Genomic DNA, 16,250 nt, shown 5'->3' with positions numbered 1-16,250 from the left:
GAGTGAAATAGAGCACAGAAAATAACCTACTGGGTAGAAGCCAATAAAAAGCCTTGCCAATAATATACAGGCCTCATAAATGTTAAAGGCCAGATGAATAAACTGATCTGGCTACAAACAGCAAATAAATCAATAGTCAAAGCAATAGAAATATTAAGGATCACAATCGCAGCTCCCCCTGCAATTATCAATACTTCTGCTTTGACTGACAGGTACACAAGACGACAAATCTCATGCTCTCTACTGAAAGCTACACAATTCAGCAGGTATGCACAGATCTGCTCTTTACCTTGAGTTCTTTGGTGAGGTGATAAGTTACTATGGTGGTAAAAGAAGAGAAGAGAGGAGCCAGGAACACACAGACATTTCGGATATCAATGGTAATGTGGAAGAAGTGCAGAATATGGTAAATTGCTGCTGACGTGATCATTAAACCTGAATGACAGAGACAATCCTGTTACCACTAGCAATACAGTAATTTGCTGTACTTCATTTAGAACAGAAAGTACCTGAGGACGCTGTTTAAGTTAAGGGATGACCTTGCTGTAAAGAGAACTTAGAGGGACACTGTAAAACTAATGTATCTAAACTAGTTCATTAAGTTTGTTATGAATACCTATAGAATAGTAATAGAGATGTAGCCATGTTAGTCCTGTCTTTTGTTTTAGCAAGACCAGACTATGCAGCACTTTAAAAACTAACAAGATGGTTTATTAGGTGATGAGCTTTCGTGCGACAGACCCTCTTCTTCAGATCAAATTGTGGAAGAAAATTGCCATGACCATATATACCAAAGGGATACAATCAAAAAAATGTGAACACAAAATTGAGAAATCAGATTTTAGAGCAGAGGGGAGGTGTGGGGGGGGGGAGGGAGGGGGAGGTCAGTGTCTATGAGATAATGATATTAGGGGTGATAATTGGAGAAGCTATTTTTGTAATGTGTAAGGTAGTTAGCATCTTTGTTAAGGCCCATTCGTAAACTACCTTACACATTACAAAGATAATTGGGGAAGCTATCACCCCTAATATCATTATCTCATAGACACTAACCTCCCACACACACCTTCCCTCTGCTCTAAAATCTGATTTGTTAATTTTATATGTGTTCACATTTTTTTGATTGTATCCCTTTGGTATTTATGGTCACGCCAATTTTCTTCCACAATTTGATCTGAGGAAGAGAGTCTGTTGCATGAAAGCTCATCACCTAATAAACCATCTTGTTAGTCTTTAAAGTGCTGCATAGTCCTATCTTTTGTTTATGAATACCTAGATACTTATATTGTCCTTAATACTCTAATATTTGAAGGTCTTAGGGATTCCCACCCAAACCCCTAATTCTAGGAAGGTTTGGGTGAGAATTTAAAAACAGGGGATGTTTAGCCAGTGCCTCAGATCCAGGATGATGCTAGTTAGATTTAAAGGGACAGCCATAAAAATACTTGAGACCCTTTAGAAGACATCTAGCATCTGACTTAACTGGACTCTGAACATGGAATAAGGAGCAAACTTCCTCCTCCAGCTGACCTTGAGTAACTATGTTTTACCTTTGGAGAATGTGTAACAACGTGCAACCCTGCAGGATACAATTGGACTGCATTTAAATAGAGTCTTATTTCAGGGCTGTATTAGAATTATGAAGGTCCAGATCATGTGTGAGTTCAGAGAATTTCACTTCTCTATTTATCTGATACCATCATGCAAGTACAATCAATAATATAGTTCACAATAGCATGCTATAATAATAATAAATAATAATAATAATAATAATGGAGATTGCCTATCTCCTAGAACTGGAAGGGACCTTGAAAGGTCAAGTACCATCCCTGACAAATTTTTGCCCCAAATCCCTAAATGGCCTCCGCAAGGACTGAACTCACAACCCTGGGTTTAGCACCACTGAGCTATCCCTCCCCTCTGTCCAAAATCAAACAAAGAATCATAGCATAATAGGACTGGAAGGGACCTCGAGAGGTCATCGAGTCCAGCCCCCCGCCCTCAAGGCAGGGCCAAGCTCCGTCTACACCATCTCTGACAGATGTCTATCTAACCTGTTCTTAAATATCTCCAGAGAGGGAGATTCCACCACCTCCCTTGGCAATTTATTCCAATATTTGACCATCCTGACAGTTAGGAATTTTTTCCTAATGTCCAATCTAAACCTCCCCTGCTGCACTTTAAGCCCATTACTCCTTGTCCTGTCCTCAGTAACCAAGAGGAACAAATTTTCTCCTTCCTCCTTGTGACACCCTTTTAGATATTTGAAAACCGCTATCATGTCCCCCCTTAATCTTCTTTTTTCCAAACTAAAAAAGCCCAGTTCATGAATACAAGCAGAGAGAGGGTAAGTTTAGAAGATAGGATACACAAAGAACAAGTTAAAAATCACTTCGGAAAGTTAGATGTCAGCAAGTCACCAGGTCCTGACGAAATGCATCCCAGGATACTCAAGGAATACTTCATAGGTCATGTTCTCGAAACCTTTAATCATTCTTGTCGCTCTTCTCTGTACCCTTTCCAATTTCTCCACATCTTTCTTGAAATGTGGCGCCCAGAAATGGACACAGTACTCCAGCTGAGGCCTAACTAGTGCAGAGTAGAGTGGCAGAATGACTTCACGAGTTTTGCTTACAACACACCTGTTGATACAACCTAGAATCATATTTGCTTTTTTTGCAACAGCATCACACTGTTGACTCATATTCAACTTGTGGTCCACTATGACCCCTAGATCCCTTTCCGCCATGCTCCTTCCTAGACAGTCGCTTCCCATCTTGTATGTATGGAACTGATTGTTCCTTCCTAAGTGGAGCACTTTGCATTTCTCTTTATTAAACCTCATCCTGTTTACCTCCGACCATTTCTCTAACTTGCTAAGGTCATTTTGAATTATGTCCCTATCCTCCAAAGAAGTTGCAACCCCACCCAGTTTGGTATCATCTGCAAACATAATAAGCGTACTCTCTATCCCAATATCTACATCATTGATGAAGATATTGAACAGTACGGGTCCAAAAACAGACCCTTGAGGAACTCCACTTGTTATCCCTTTCCAGCAGGATTTAGAACCGTTAACAACAACTCTCTGACTACGGTTATCCAGCCAATTATGCACCCACCTTATCGTGGCCCTATCTAAGTTATATTTGCCTAGTTTATCAATAAGAATATCATGCGAGACCGTATCAAATGCCTTACTAAAGTCTAGGTATATGACATCCACCGCTTCTCCCTTATCCACAAGGCTCGTTATCCTATCAAAGAAAGCTATCAGATTAGTTTGGCATGACTTGTTCTTCACAAACCCATGCTGGCTATTCCCTATCACTTTATTACCTTCCAAGTGTTTGCATACGATTTCCTTAATTACCTGCTCCATTATCTTCCCCGGGACAGACGTTAAACTGACGGGTCTGTAGTTTCCTGGGTTGTTCTTATTCCCCTTTTTATAGATGGGCACAATATTTGCCCTTTTCCAGTCTTCTGGAATCTCCCCTGTCTGCCATGATTTTTCAAAAATCATAGCTAAAGGCTCAGATACCTCCTCTATCAGTTCCTTGAGTATCCTGGGATGCATTTCGTCAGGACCTGGTGACTTGCTGACATCTAACTTTCCTAAGTGATTTTTAACTTGTTCTTTGTGTATCCTATCTTCTAAACTTACCCTCTCTCTGCGTGTATTCACTACGTTAGGCACACCTCCAGACTTCTCGGTGAAGACCGAAACAAAGAAGTCACTGAGCATCTCTGCCATTTCCAAGTTTCCTGTTACTGCTTCTCCCTCCTCACTAAGCAGTGGGCCTGCCCTGTCCTTGGTCTTCCTCTTGCTTTTAATGTATTTATAAAAGGTCTTCTTGTTTCCCTTTATGCCTGTAGCTAGTTTGATCTCATTTTGTGCCTTTGCCTTCCTAATCTTGCCCCTGCATTCCCGTGTTGCTTGCCTATATTCATCCTTTGTTATTTGTCCTAGTTTCCATTTTTATAGGACTCCTTTTTTATTTTGAGATCATGCAAGATCTCCTTGTTAAGCCAAGCTGGTCTTTTGCCATATTTTCTATCTTTCCTACACAGCGGAATTGTTTGCTTTTGGGCCCTTAACAACGTCCCTTTGAAATACTTCCAACTCTCCTCAGTTGTTTTTCTCTTCAGTCTTGCTTCACATGGGACCTTACCTACAAGTTCTCTGAGCTTATCAAAATCTGCCTTCCTGAAATCCATTACCTCAATTGTGCTGGTCTCCCTTCTACCTTTCCTTAAGATCATGAACTCTATTATTTCATGATCACTGTCCCCTATACTGTCTTCCACTCTCAAGTTCTCAACTAAAGGGAGAATGGGGAGGGAGGAAAGACACAGGCATGTACAGATCCAATCAAATTCTCTTAAATGAAGAATCCCTAAATTTTTCCCAGCAAGGATTATCTAAACTACCACAATCAGGTGCTGGCCCAGTGAGCTACCAAATAATCAATTTGTTTTTCCAAAATTATACCCAAGTACCTTTTCAGCTACACAACCAGTAAGAACAATTTTAATGTTTCATTATACTGATGTAAAAAGTCAGAGAAAAACCAAGTTTGATTGCCCTACCATAATGGTCTTGGAAGTAGTGAACAGGTGACAAGATAAGGTAGAAGTCTCTTGAACCAATATAGGAGTCCAGAATCTGCACCATCTGAACTTCCTTTACCTTAAAGTGAGGTTTAGCACACAAAAAACACCCTGGCTTTACCTGGGTAAATGGTTCCACCAATGATCCTCCCCAGGGGATACCAGGCTCTGTCATCAAACCAGTTGTGGAATTTATAGAAGCCCTCTTCTGCCAGGAAGCGGGTTGTGCGGTAATTAAAGTACCTGTAATATCATAAGATATTGAGTGTCTCTGCAGTGTGGACACTGGAAATGTTGTTTACTCCTCCTCACGTTCCAATACCAGACTTTAAATAATCAGTGCATGAGTAAGTGCTGTCTCCATGACAGACGGCACCAGCCCAGATGCTGAGCAGTATACCATCTTGAAATAAAATCCTTAGGAGCACTGGCCATTTTTTACTATGCATTCTGAGTTTTAGCAGGTTATCATGTGATCATCTGCACCTCTCTCCAGTCATAAATATTTATGACTAAAGATACCCTGACAAACACAACACCATCTTTACATACTCACAAGGAAAAAGACTGATAGGAGACCACCAAGACACAAGCAGAGTACTTACGGGTCAAATTCATGGATGACACTTTCAAATCTTAACACTGAGAAGAGTCTAGTGGAGAAAGCTGCAATACATAGGTAGAAGAGAGCATCAACATACAGCATTCACATAGCAAGAGAAACTTGGATTTATTTGCAGTATCTTTGCTAGATGAAAGCTTAAAGCCTGTGAAAGCTTAAAGCCTGTGAAAAGTTGTGCATGGCTTGCTATCCAGGACTGGCTCAAACTGCCCCCTGGTGAGTTGAGGTAAGGAGATATTATTTTCAATATATTAATGGCCAGGTTTATTAAAGCTATTTTAAATGTAACTGAGTCCCATTACTCTAAGAAATGCAGAACATGGAGCAGGGCTAGCAGTATTATGGAAGATGTACATCGATAAATTATCAAGGCTCAGACTTACATAGCACAGCTGCCATTGACAGGATAAGAAGCTTGAGCAGCGTGTCCTGTTTTTCATAGGACAGGCGGAGAAACCCTAACTTGGTCATTTTCACATCAAAGGCTGTGATGAATGATACTTGAACACCTGAAAGGGAACAGGATAGAAGGGATGAGCCAAGAACAATGCAGTTTTCGTCCCAAAAACAGTATCCTGGATTCCTGTTAGAACGTTTAATTGGAAGCTCTCTAAATAAGGAATAACATGTCACTATTCCCTAGAGTGGGACTGTCCCCATGCCTCATTGCAGTCCATTTCTGCCCCAAAAACCATTCTCCGCTCCTGTCATTCTCAGTGTGTCACCACAACTAGATAGCTCTCTTATGGAATCTATCGAATGTAATTTAAACTTTTCAAGTAATCTCCGCCCTGCTTAGGTCTCTGACCTCATTCCCTCTCCCCTTACTTCACCATTCCTCATTTCCATTCACTCATGCCTTCTACTATTCTGCCTGTAGGACTAGGACACTCTTCCTACCCTCACCAGCCAAACTTCCTTTACACCCTTCAAATTCATTTTGAAATAGCTCTTCAATCAACCCCATCTCAGCAATATCCCTCTCACCTGATCAGTTGTCCTCAGTCTTATTATGTGTTTGTCTTGCCTTGTTCTTTGGAGCAGAGGATGTCTCTCTTTCTCTGTGTGTAAAGTGCCATGTAAATGTATATAAACAATTAACAATAATACTTCAAAAGCATTCTTAGGCCTGATGCCCCTTCTGAAACAAAATAGCACAGTTTGTACCTTTTTTACTCCCATGTGATACATAAGAACGCCTGAAAAGATCTTTTCCCCCCACAATCACTTTGATTTGTTTACACTAGAAATTCAAGACTTTGATAGGGTAAAAAACTTACACAGGTCTAAATCAATTTAAAATCAACCTGATTAAACTGTTGCAACTTTTCTAATCCTGAAAAGCTCAAAGACTCAGAATCAATAGGATTATAATTATCAGGCAAGAAGGAAGTAAAACCTAGTTAAAAAGAGAAAGGATTTTAAAAATTCAGAAAACGTAATTTTTATTTTGCTGACACATCTTTAACAAACGCATTTCGGACATAGGTTCTCTTTATTGACGTAGATTCCAAGATCTAAGAAAGCTACGTTTTAATTTGTTTGAGACATCTAATGAGCCTTTCATTTAAGTTAGGCGAGACCAGATCTGACAATCCCGGGATTTGTCAAATAAAACAATACATGCAGAAACCCTTCCAGATCTACTTTAAAGGTTACACATTCATCCAAAATAATATCCAAGACTGAATCACTGATGCTATATTTTTAATAGTTTCCCAATTTCAGAGAACACAAAGACCTTCATTATTATATTAGAGGGCAAAAGAGTTCAAATGACCATGAAGCATCTGGCACTGGAGACTGTCGAGATAACAGATAATCCAGCTCCAAAGAGGGCAGGGAGCTGCAGGAAGGGAGCTACTCCAACCCCGCAAGACCTGCCACAAACAGTGCACATCGCAGGCAGGGACTGCTCCGGCTAGGCTGAAGTGGCCCATCTCTGCTGGTGCCCCTTCAATCGATTAACCAGTTAAATGTCGTGTTTAACCAGTGAACCGATTAAATGGGATTCTCCATCTCTACTCTGAGTTGGTAGCAGCCCCAGGAACTTCAGGGCAACAAAGAATGCAGTGCTGGAGTCTGCAGTTTGTCTGGATCCCATATGGCGACACACACAATCATTCTGCATGACAGGTCATTCTACTGAGTGGTAAAGCTGGGGCACTGTCCAGTAGGGATGTAAGGTATGTCTACATTACAAAGTTAATTCGAACTAACAGTCGTTAGTTCGAATTAACTTTCACAGGCGTTACACATACAAACCGCTAGTTCGAACTTAATTCGAACTAGCAGAGCGCCTAATTCGAACTAGGTAAACCTCATTCTACGAGGACTAAGCCTAGTTCAAATTAAGTAGTTACAATTAAGGGCTGTGTAGCCACTTAATTCGAACTAGTGGGAGGCTAGCCCTTCCCAGCTTGCCCTGGTGGCCACTCTGGGCCAAGCCAGGGAAACCCTTCTGCCCCCCTCCCGGCCCCAAAGCCCTTAAAGGGGCACAGTCTGGCTACGGTGCCCGTGCCAGGTGCAAACCTGCCAGCACCCAGCCAGAAGACCCTGCACCTGGCACGGCACGAGCCAGCCACCCGCTGCCATCCAGCCCTCCGCCTCTTCCCGGGACCAGGCTGGCGGCTCCCAGGAGCCTGCCCGGGGCCGCAAGAGGCGGGCGCCCGTCTGGTCTAGTGTGGAGATCATGGACCTCATCCAGGTTTGGGAGGAGGCCTACAATGTCCACGACCCCTCCGCACTAGGCACAGGAAAGCGGCCGTCTAAGGCCACATGCGAACCCAGAAGCAGGTTTGCATGAAAATCAAGGTGGTCCAGTGAGACCCCCCGACCCTGAGCTTAAAACATAAGAACGGCCGTACTGAGTCAGACCAAAGGTCCATCTAGCCCAGTAGCCTGTCTGCCGACAGTGGCCAACACCAGCTACCCTGGAGAGGATGGACCGAAGACACTGACCAAGCCATTTGTCTCGTGCCATCCATCTCCAGCCTTCCACAAACAGAGACCAGGGACACCATTCCTACCTCCTGGCTAATAGCACTCCATGGACCCAACCTCCATGACTTTATCTAACTTCTCTTTAAACTCTGTTTTAGTTCTAGCCTTCACAGCTTCTGGCGGCAAGGAGTTCCACAGGTTGAATATTTGCTTTGTGAAGAAGAACTTCCTGTTATTAGTTTGAACCCTGCTACCCATTCATTTCATTTGGTATCCTCTAGTCCTTATATTATGGGAACTAATGAAGAACTTTTCTTTATGCACCCTCTCTACACCACTCATGCTTTTATAGACCTCTATCATATCCCCCCTCAGTCTCTTTTCTAAGCTGAAAAGTCCCAGTCTCTTTAGCCTCTCTTCATATGGGACCTGTTCCAAACCCCTGATCATTTTACTTGCCCTTTTCTGAACCCTTTCCAAGGCCAAAATATCTTTTCTGGGGTGAGGAGACCACATCTGTACACAGTACTGTAGATATGGTGAACCATAGTTTGATACTTCCCCTCCTCCTTCTTCCCCTGGCTTCCCCCTTCCAGCTCCCTCCTCCGAGGTTTCCCTCTCCCACCTCCTTTTCCCAGTCTTCCCTGAGGTTAACCCCCCTCCAGTTTTGTTAAATAAAGAGAGTTTCTATTTTTGAACACACGTCCTTTATTTTTTACATCAGGAAGGGGGGCTAGGGAGGGGTAAGTGGAAGGAGGTGAGGGAAGAATGGGGTACGAGCCCCCAGTGGGGAGGACTGAGATGGCTCTGCAGACTCCTCGGGGCGGAAACTCTCCTGCAGCCCTCCGATTGACCCCCGTGGATGGCAGCCTGCAGCAAGTGCAGCCGGGCTGATGGCCGAATGCTGTGATGTGCTAAGTGTGGGCATTCAGGGCACTCCAAGACAGGACTGCTTTGCTGTCCCTCATCGAGGTAAACAAGCAAGCGGGGAACCCTGAGAACTGTCTGTCCAGGGTGGGGGTCGGGTCCCTTTAAGCACAGCCCTCGGCCAGCCTGAGACAGTAGCTCCACGCTCTAAGTCCTAATCTGATGCCCTGCCGGCACTGCTTCTGGCCAGCCTTAACCCCGGTTCAGGGTCCATTCAATGTGGACATGCTAGTTCAAATTAGCAAAATGTTAATTCGAACTAGTTTTTAGGTATAGATGCACTAGTTCGAATTAGCTTAGTTCAAATTAACTAATTCGAATTAAGTTAGTTCAAATTAGTGCTGTAGTGTAGACATACCCTAATAGTGTAACCAATTAATGGATAAGCAAAAGATTGAGGGCTGATCTAGACTATGCTAAAGTGTTGAAAGAGGATTTGCAAATTCCACAGTAATTTGCATATCTTTTTCTGATCTCACTTTCAAAAGCAGAGCTTTCGAAAGTGAAAGTAGTTTAGATGCGTTTTTTCCAGCAATCCCTCTCCGCTCTTCGAAAAGCCACGTAATCCTCATTTTTTGAGGAAAAGTGGCTTTTCAAAAAAAAGGGGGGGTTGCCGAAAAAACCCTGCGTCTTGATTAGAAAGTTCCTTTTTCAAAAGTGAGATCAGAAGAAGATATGCAAATTCCTGTGGAATTTGCATATCCTCTTTCGACACTTTAGCGTAGTCTAGATCAGTGGTCCCCAACGCGGTGCCCGTGGGCACCATGGCGCCCACCGGGGCATTTATGTGCGCCTGCCGAGTGACCAGGGCCAGCCCAAGCCATTCTTGCGCCCTGGGCCCCGGACGCGCGGCACATGCGCAACGCCGCTCCCGGGCGCCCAGCAGCCCCAAAATGTTGAGGACCACTGCTATAGACTACACACATTCCCCTGCAAGTAAATTTGTTAGCAGGCTGGCCAGCAGCTGGGTCCAGAACCTACCTTTGCAGCAGCTCTGCATTTAAAGTGTATTAGGAACCAGGCGGGCAGGCAGCTCGGCTCAGTTCTGGTTTGTGCTGGGTCCAGGAGCTCAGACCCTCTCCCTGGATAGGGGCTGCTGCCACCCTATAACAGAGGCAGCAGCAAGGGGTGACAGGCAGCCAGCCCAGGAGCAGAAGTGGTTTTTCAACTGGCTCCCCTCACAGAGCAGCTACCTGGCACCTCACGCTGCTGCCTCGGATATAGAGGCAGCAGTGCAGAGTGGCAGGGGGCTCTTTGGGAGTGGGGCCAGAGAGCACTGGCTGCTGGCCCCACCCCTGGATACTATAGAATAGTCAAGTAACCAATAAGAATTCATGAGGTTAATCGATTATTCAGTTAACTGATATTTAACATCCCTATTGTCCAGCCATCGTTTTGTCCTCAGTATGGGGCAACCTGCTCTCAGTAAGAGGAATAAGCAAAAGGATAGGGCTCAGGACCATGTCACATCTTCTCCTTCCTCTCAGACTGCCAAGAATGAGCAGAGAGCTATTACAGACAACTAACTGTTCCCTCACCTGCAGTTCCCAATGACCCAATATTCTCCCCCATATTACTTCAACTCCTCTATGAAGCCTTTGGGAGGGCTATAGAATTAATATAGGTTAAAGTGACAGCAAAACACAGCTGATACCCAGCTTTCCATCGTCTTTATATTCAATATATGCAGCAATATCTCCAGGCTCTAGCAGAATCCAGCCAAAGTCAGCACCTGGATGAAGAGCAATTCTCTAATGCTGAACTCAGGCAAGATTAAGGATATGGGAAAGTCCTTCAAAGAAACTGGCTCCTCTACAGCATCCTCTACTAATGAGGTGAGGTCAGCAGCCTAGAAGTCCTTTTTAAACTCCTTCAAGCCACCAGATGTCAAAAAAATGCCCACTTCCATCTATGACTGGCCAGATGATTGCATTCCTCCTATCAGATCGTGCTCCTCATGGTAATCAATGTCATAAATGTAACTTTTGACTTCTGGAGTTTGATTATTCCCTCTCATGTTGATGCAAGAAGCCACAGGCCCCGAAAAAGCTTCAGCTGGTACAAGACAAAGCAGCCCATCAACTTAGCGCCATGAATCATGAACCCCACTTCTCTCTGGAGGGCTTTACCAATGGCCTAACGAGGAGGAGCGTCTCCCCCAGCCCAGCGCAGGAGCTGCCTGGCCTGGGCTGTGACACGCTCAGAGCAGGTGACCCTTCCCGAGAGCCTGCCCCAGGGCTGCCCTGCTGCCACGTGCACCCACCGCAGGTCTCAGCCCCCTGGCGGCGGCGGCCGGAGCCGCAGGCGGGAACAGCCCCGCGCACGGGACCCCGCTCCGGCCGTTAGGCGCCAACCGTAAGTAACGGCTTAGCGGAGCGGCCGCGCCTCGCGCTAGGCGCTGTGCACGGGGCGGCCGGGCAGCTCCCGGAGCCGGAGGGGCTGGGCAGGGACTGACAGCGGAGAGCAGAGGACGAGCCGGCCCCTCGCCCCGCCCCGCAGCCACTCACGGCGGGACGGACCCGGCGCCGCACGCGCGCGCGGCCCGCAAACCCTCACCTGGGCGCCGCTCTTCGCCCCGCTCCCTCAGCCATCCATCCGCTCCGCGCACCCACCCCTGCCTGCCGCCCTCAGCTCGCTGCCCCGCCTCCTGGCAACACCCATTGACACACACCGCTGTCCCTCACCGCGCCCTTGAGATACGGCCTGTTACACCAAAGCTGATTGGATAGTGAGACTGCCACTCAGGGCGGAAATGGATGAGACGGACGTTCCAGGCGTGACTTGTGATAGGTCAAAAAGTGAAAGGAGGGGCGGAGTCTGAGGAGAAGCGCGGTTTGGTTGAGGTGCGAGTAGTTACGTGTCCGTTTAGGCGAGAGGCGCCCGGAAGGGGCCACGGGAGCAGCGTGTCACGTGACCGGATCCGGATGTGGTGTTGGCTGTGCGGGGTGCTAGTGGTGGTCCCTTAAGGCAATTTCCCGAACTCAGCTGGCTTGAGCCGACTCCGCCCCCACGGCTGAGCCACGTGAGCTAGAGCAGCCTGCGGTGCACCCCCCCCCCCAGTCGCACCCTAGAGCTACTGCCCCTTCCGGTGCCTCCCGCTCGCCCCGCCCCCACCATGGCGCCCCTGCTGGGTCCCTGGGGCGGGCCCGGGTCACTCCCCTCCCGGGGATCTTGTGGGAGAAAAGTCCAGTCCCGGCGGGTGTGTCTGGGCTGCAGGGGTCAGAGGGAAGCGGCCGGAAGGGTTCCGCGTTCCCAGGCTCTGACCAGGCCCCTCCGGCGCCTCCGCGCTCAACTTCATGGAGACCGAGGCGTCGCAAACTGCCACGTGAACCCTGATCCGTGTGGCAGTTTGCCTCGCAGGCTCCTTTGTTCTGCAAACTGACTTCTGGGGTGAGCGGAAACCTCCGAGTGCTTCTGCTGAGACTTTGATTGTTTTCTTTAACATATCAACAACTGCACTGTCTGAGCGTCTGTAGAAAGGACCCGGAACCTGTCTCAGGGCTGCTGCTCTCACCCTGGTAGCTGTCAGCCTGCCTGAATGCAGAATAAAGTTTTCCTTCTAGATTTCTCTCCTGCCTCACTGCTTTGACCTCCAGCCTCGGACCCTTCTGGGGACTCTGTACCGCAGGGGAGCGAGATTTCGCCAACACTTGTGTGTGTCCATATAGGTAGGAAATGTGCAGGGCACCTGTACAAAGGCATTATGCATCCCCATTGGATATATTCTGCTGTAACTGTGTAGGCAAAAATCACTCCCTGCTCCAAATAGTTATATACGTACAAAACCTGCATGTGGCCCACATGTACAGTTTCATGCGACTACCCAGCTTTATGCTCACTCAACCCTTCCCAGTAAATGTACGGTCTTTAGTGGATTTCAGGGGAGGGCACTTCTCAGGGCAAAAGCTGTCCATGATGTTCTTGGGTTTGGGTGGATGGTTTCTTTTTGGGAAATAAATGGTGGCTCTCAAGGGGATTTCTTCCTCTATGTTCAGGTTTCCTGCTGCAGAGGGAGCTGGATTTAGTTGCATGTGCCAGGGTTTGCTCTCACTAGCTTGAAATCAACATTTCTAAGGGCTTGCCTTCATGGCGACAACTAGCTCAGGTTAGGACACTCAATTTACTGCACTTGAACTAAGCTAGTTGAAAGTAAGAGACCACACTTCAAAATAACAGTGGACACCTCTACGCTAAAAAACAAAACATGACAGTGAGTCTGGGAGTTGAGTCAATTGACTCAAGTTCATATTGTGGGGCTAAATATAGCAGCATTGACATTGGGTTGCAGCCTGGAGAGGGGGCCTTGGCTTTGAGACTTAGCAAGGAAATGTTCATGGAAGCTCAGGCTTCAGCTAGAGCCCCAATATCTACACAGCTATTTTTGAGCATAACATGAGCCCAAGTCAGTTGATGCAGGCTCAGAAACGTGCTGCTGTGTTTTGTTTTTCACTATAAGATTATAAGAACAGCCATACTGGGTCAGACCAAAGGACCATCTAGCCCAGTATCCTGTCTGCTGACAGTGGCCAATACCAGATGCCCCAGAGGGAAGGATCACAACAGGTAATCCTCATGTGATCCCTCACCTGTCACCCACCACCAGAGAAATGAGGCTAGAGACACCATTTCTACCTATCCTGGCTAATAGCCATTGATGGACCGAACCTCCATGAATCTATCTAGCTCTTTTTTGAACCCTGTTAAAGTTCTAGGCTTCACCACATCCTCTGGCAAGGAATTCCACAGGTTGACTGTGTGCTGAGTGAAGAAAAACTTCCTTTTGTTTGTTTTAAACTTGCTGCCTATTAATTTCACTTGGTGATCTCTAGTTCTTATATTGTGGGAATATATAAATAACTTTTCCTTATTCATGTTTTTGGTACCAGTCATGATTTTATAGACCTCTATCATATCCCCCCCTTAGTCTCTTCTTTTCTAAGATGAAAAAGTCCAAGGCTGTGTCTAGACTGGCAAGTTTTTCCGCAAAATCATCTGCTTTTGCAGAAAAACTAGCCAGCTGTCTACACTGGCCGCTTGAATTTCTGCAAAAGCACTGACGATCTCATGTAAGATAGTCAGTGCTTTTGTGGAAATTCTATGCTGCTCCCATTCGGGCAAAAGTCTTTTTCCGAAAGACTTTTGCGCAAAAGGGCCAGGGTAGACAGCAGAGATTTGTTTTCCGCAAAAAAGCCCCGATCGCGAAAATGGCGATCGGGGCTTTTTTGCGGAAAAGTGCATCTAGATTGGCCACGGACGCTTTTACGCAAAAAGTGCTTTTGCACAAAAGTGTCCTGCCAATCTAGACGCGATTTTCCGAAAATGCTTTTAACAAAAACTTTTCCGTTAAAAGCATTTCCGGAAAATCATGCCAGTGTAGACGTAGCCCAAGTGTTTTTAATCTCTCTTCATATGGGACCTGTTCCTAATCACTAATTATTGTTGTTCCCCGTTTCTGAACCTTTTCCAATGCCATTTTTTGAAATGAGGTGACCACATCTGTACACACTATTCAAGATGTGGGCGTACCAGGGTTTTATATAGAGGCAATACAATATTTTCTGTCTTACTCTCTATCCCTTTTTTAATGACTCTAACATTCTGTTTGCTTTTTTGACTGCCACTGCACATTTAATGGATGTTTTCAGAGAACTATCCACAATGACTCCAAGATCTCTCCCTTGATTAATTGTATGCAAATTAGTCCCTATCATATTGTACATATAGTTGGGATTATTTTTTCAAATGTGCATTACTTTACATTTATCAACATTAAATTTCATTTGCCATTTTAGTGCCCAATCGCTTAGTTTGGTGAGATCTTTTTGAAGCTCTTCACAGTCTGCTTTGGTCTTAAGTATCTTGAGCAGTTTGATATGATCTGCAGATTTTGCCATCTTAATATTTAGTTCTTTCTCCAGATCACTTATAATCAATTGAACAGGATTGGACTAAGTACAGACCTTTGGGGGACACCACTAGTTACATCTCTCAGTTCTGAAAATTGACCATTTATTTCTACCCTTTGTTTCCTGTCTTTTAACCGGTTATCAATCTATGAAAGAACCTTCCCTCTTATCCCATAACAACTTACTTTACTTAAAGAGCCTTTGGTGAGGGACCTTGTCAAAGGCTTTCTGGAAATTAATTATATTATATCCACTGGATCCCCCTTGTCCACATGTTTGTTGACCCCCCTCAAAGAACTTTAGCAGATTAGTAGGGCATGATTTCCCTTTACAGAAACCATGCTGACTTTCCCCCAACAAATTATATTCATCCACATGTCTGACAATTTTATTCTTTACTATAGTTTCAATTAATTTCCCCAGTACTGATGTTAGTCTGTAATTGCCAGGATCACCTCTAGAGCCCTTTTTAAATGTTGGCATCACATTAGCTATCTTCCAATCATTAGGTACGCAAGCTGATTTAAAGGATTGGTTACAAACCACAGTTAATAGATCTGCAATTTCCCAACTGAGTTCTTTCAGAAATCTTGGGTGAATACCATCTGGTCCTGGTGACTTGTTACTGTTAAGTTTATCAATTTGTTCCAAAACCTCCTCTAATGACACCTCAGTCTGGGACAATTCCTCAGATTTGTCACCTAAAAAGAATGGCTTAAGTTTGGGAATCTCCCCAATATCCTGAGCCATGAAGACTGAAGTAAAGAATTCAATTAGCTTCTCTGCTATGACTTTATCATCTTTGAGTGCTCCTTAAGAATTTCGATCATCCATGGGCCCCACTGGTTGTTTAGCTGGCTTCCTGCTTCTGATGTACTTAAAAACATTTTACTATTACAGGGAGCTCAGCTGGGAGGGGGGAGGTGCTGGGAACTGGGTGCTTTGCTCAGCTGGGCTGTGGGAGGGTGGAAGTACAGGGCACTTGGCTCAGCTGGGCTTGGGGACAGGGGAGATGCTGGGAACTGGGTGCTTTGCTCAGCTGGGATGTGGGAGAGGCCAGGTGTGGAGTTCAGCTGGCCTGCGGGAGGGAGGAGTTGCAGGGCACTGGGCTGCAGGAGGAGGGAGGTGCCAGGAACCCAGGGACTGGTCTCGAGGGAAGGAAACCTGGCTCTGCAGGTCTGTGAGGTTTGGGGGGAGGTGCAGAGAAACGGAGCTCAGCTGTGCTGTGGGGGAGGCAT

General features: G+C 45.7%; 1 protein-coding gene across 3 annotated transcripts in view; it reads right to left on the bottom strand.

Moving 5' to 3' along the window:
* STT3A (STT3 oligosaccharyltransferase complex catalytic subunit A) overlaps positions 1–11,796 on the bottom strand; it is a 45,987-nt gene extending 34,191 nt beyond the window's left edge. The window contains exons 1-7 of one of the 3 annotated variants that reach the window (XM_075909257.2): positions 11,663–11,792; positions 10,088–10,210; positions 6,224–6,297; positions 5,620–5,745; positions 5,220–5,280; positions 4,736–4,857; positions 290–435 (exon numbers count right to left, since the gene is read on the bottom strand). In XM_075909257.2, the coding sequence (XP_075765372.1) occupies positions 290–435; positions 4,736–4,857; positions 5,220–5,280; positions 5,620–5,707 (417 nt within the window). In that variant the 5' untranslated portion in view covers positions 5,708–5,745; positions 6,224–6,297; positions 10,088–10,210; positions 11,663–11,792. Of the gene's footprint in view, positions 1–289; positions 436–4,735; positions 4,858–5,219; positions 5,281–5,619; positions 5,746–6,223; positions 6,298–10,087; positions 10,211–11,662 lie in introns of all 3 variants that reach the window. The other 2 variants (XM_006116691.5, XM_075909258.2) reach the window with 2 other exon arrangements.
* Positions 11,797–16,250: the final 4,454 nt, after the last annotated feature.

This window comes from Pelodiscus sinensis, chromosome 25, assembly GCF_052426305.1.
Source record: "Pelodiscus sinensis isolate ZL-2025 chromosome 25, ASM5242630v1, whole genome shotgun sequence".
Classification (NCBI taxonomy): domain Eukaryota; kingdom Metazoa; phylum Chordata; order Testudines; family Trionychidae; genus Pelodiscus; species Pelodiscus sinensis.
This window is presented reverse-complemented; position numbering and strand designations above follow the sequence as displayed.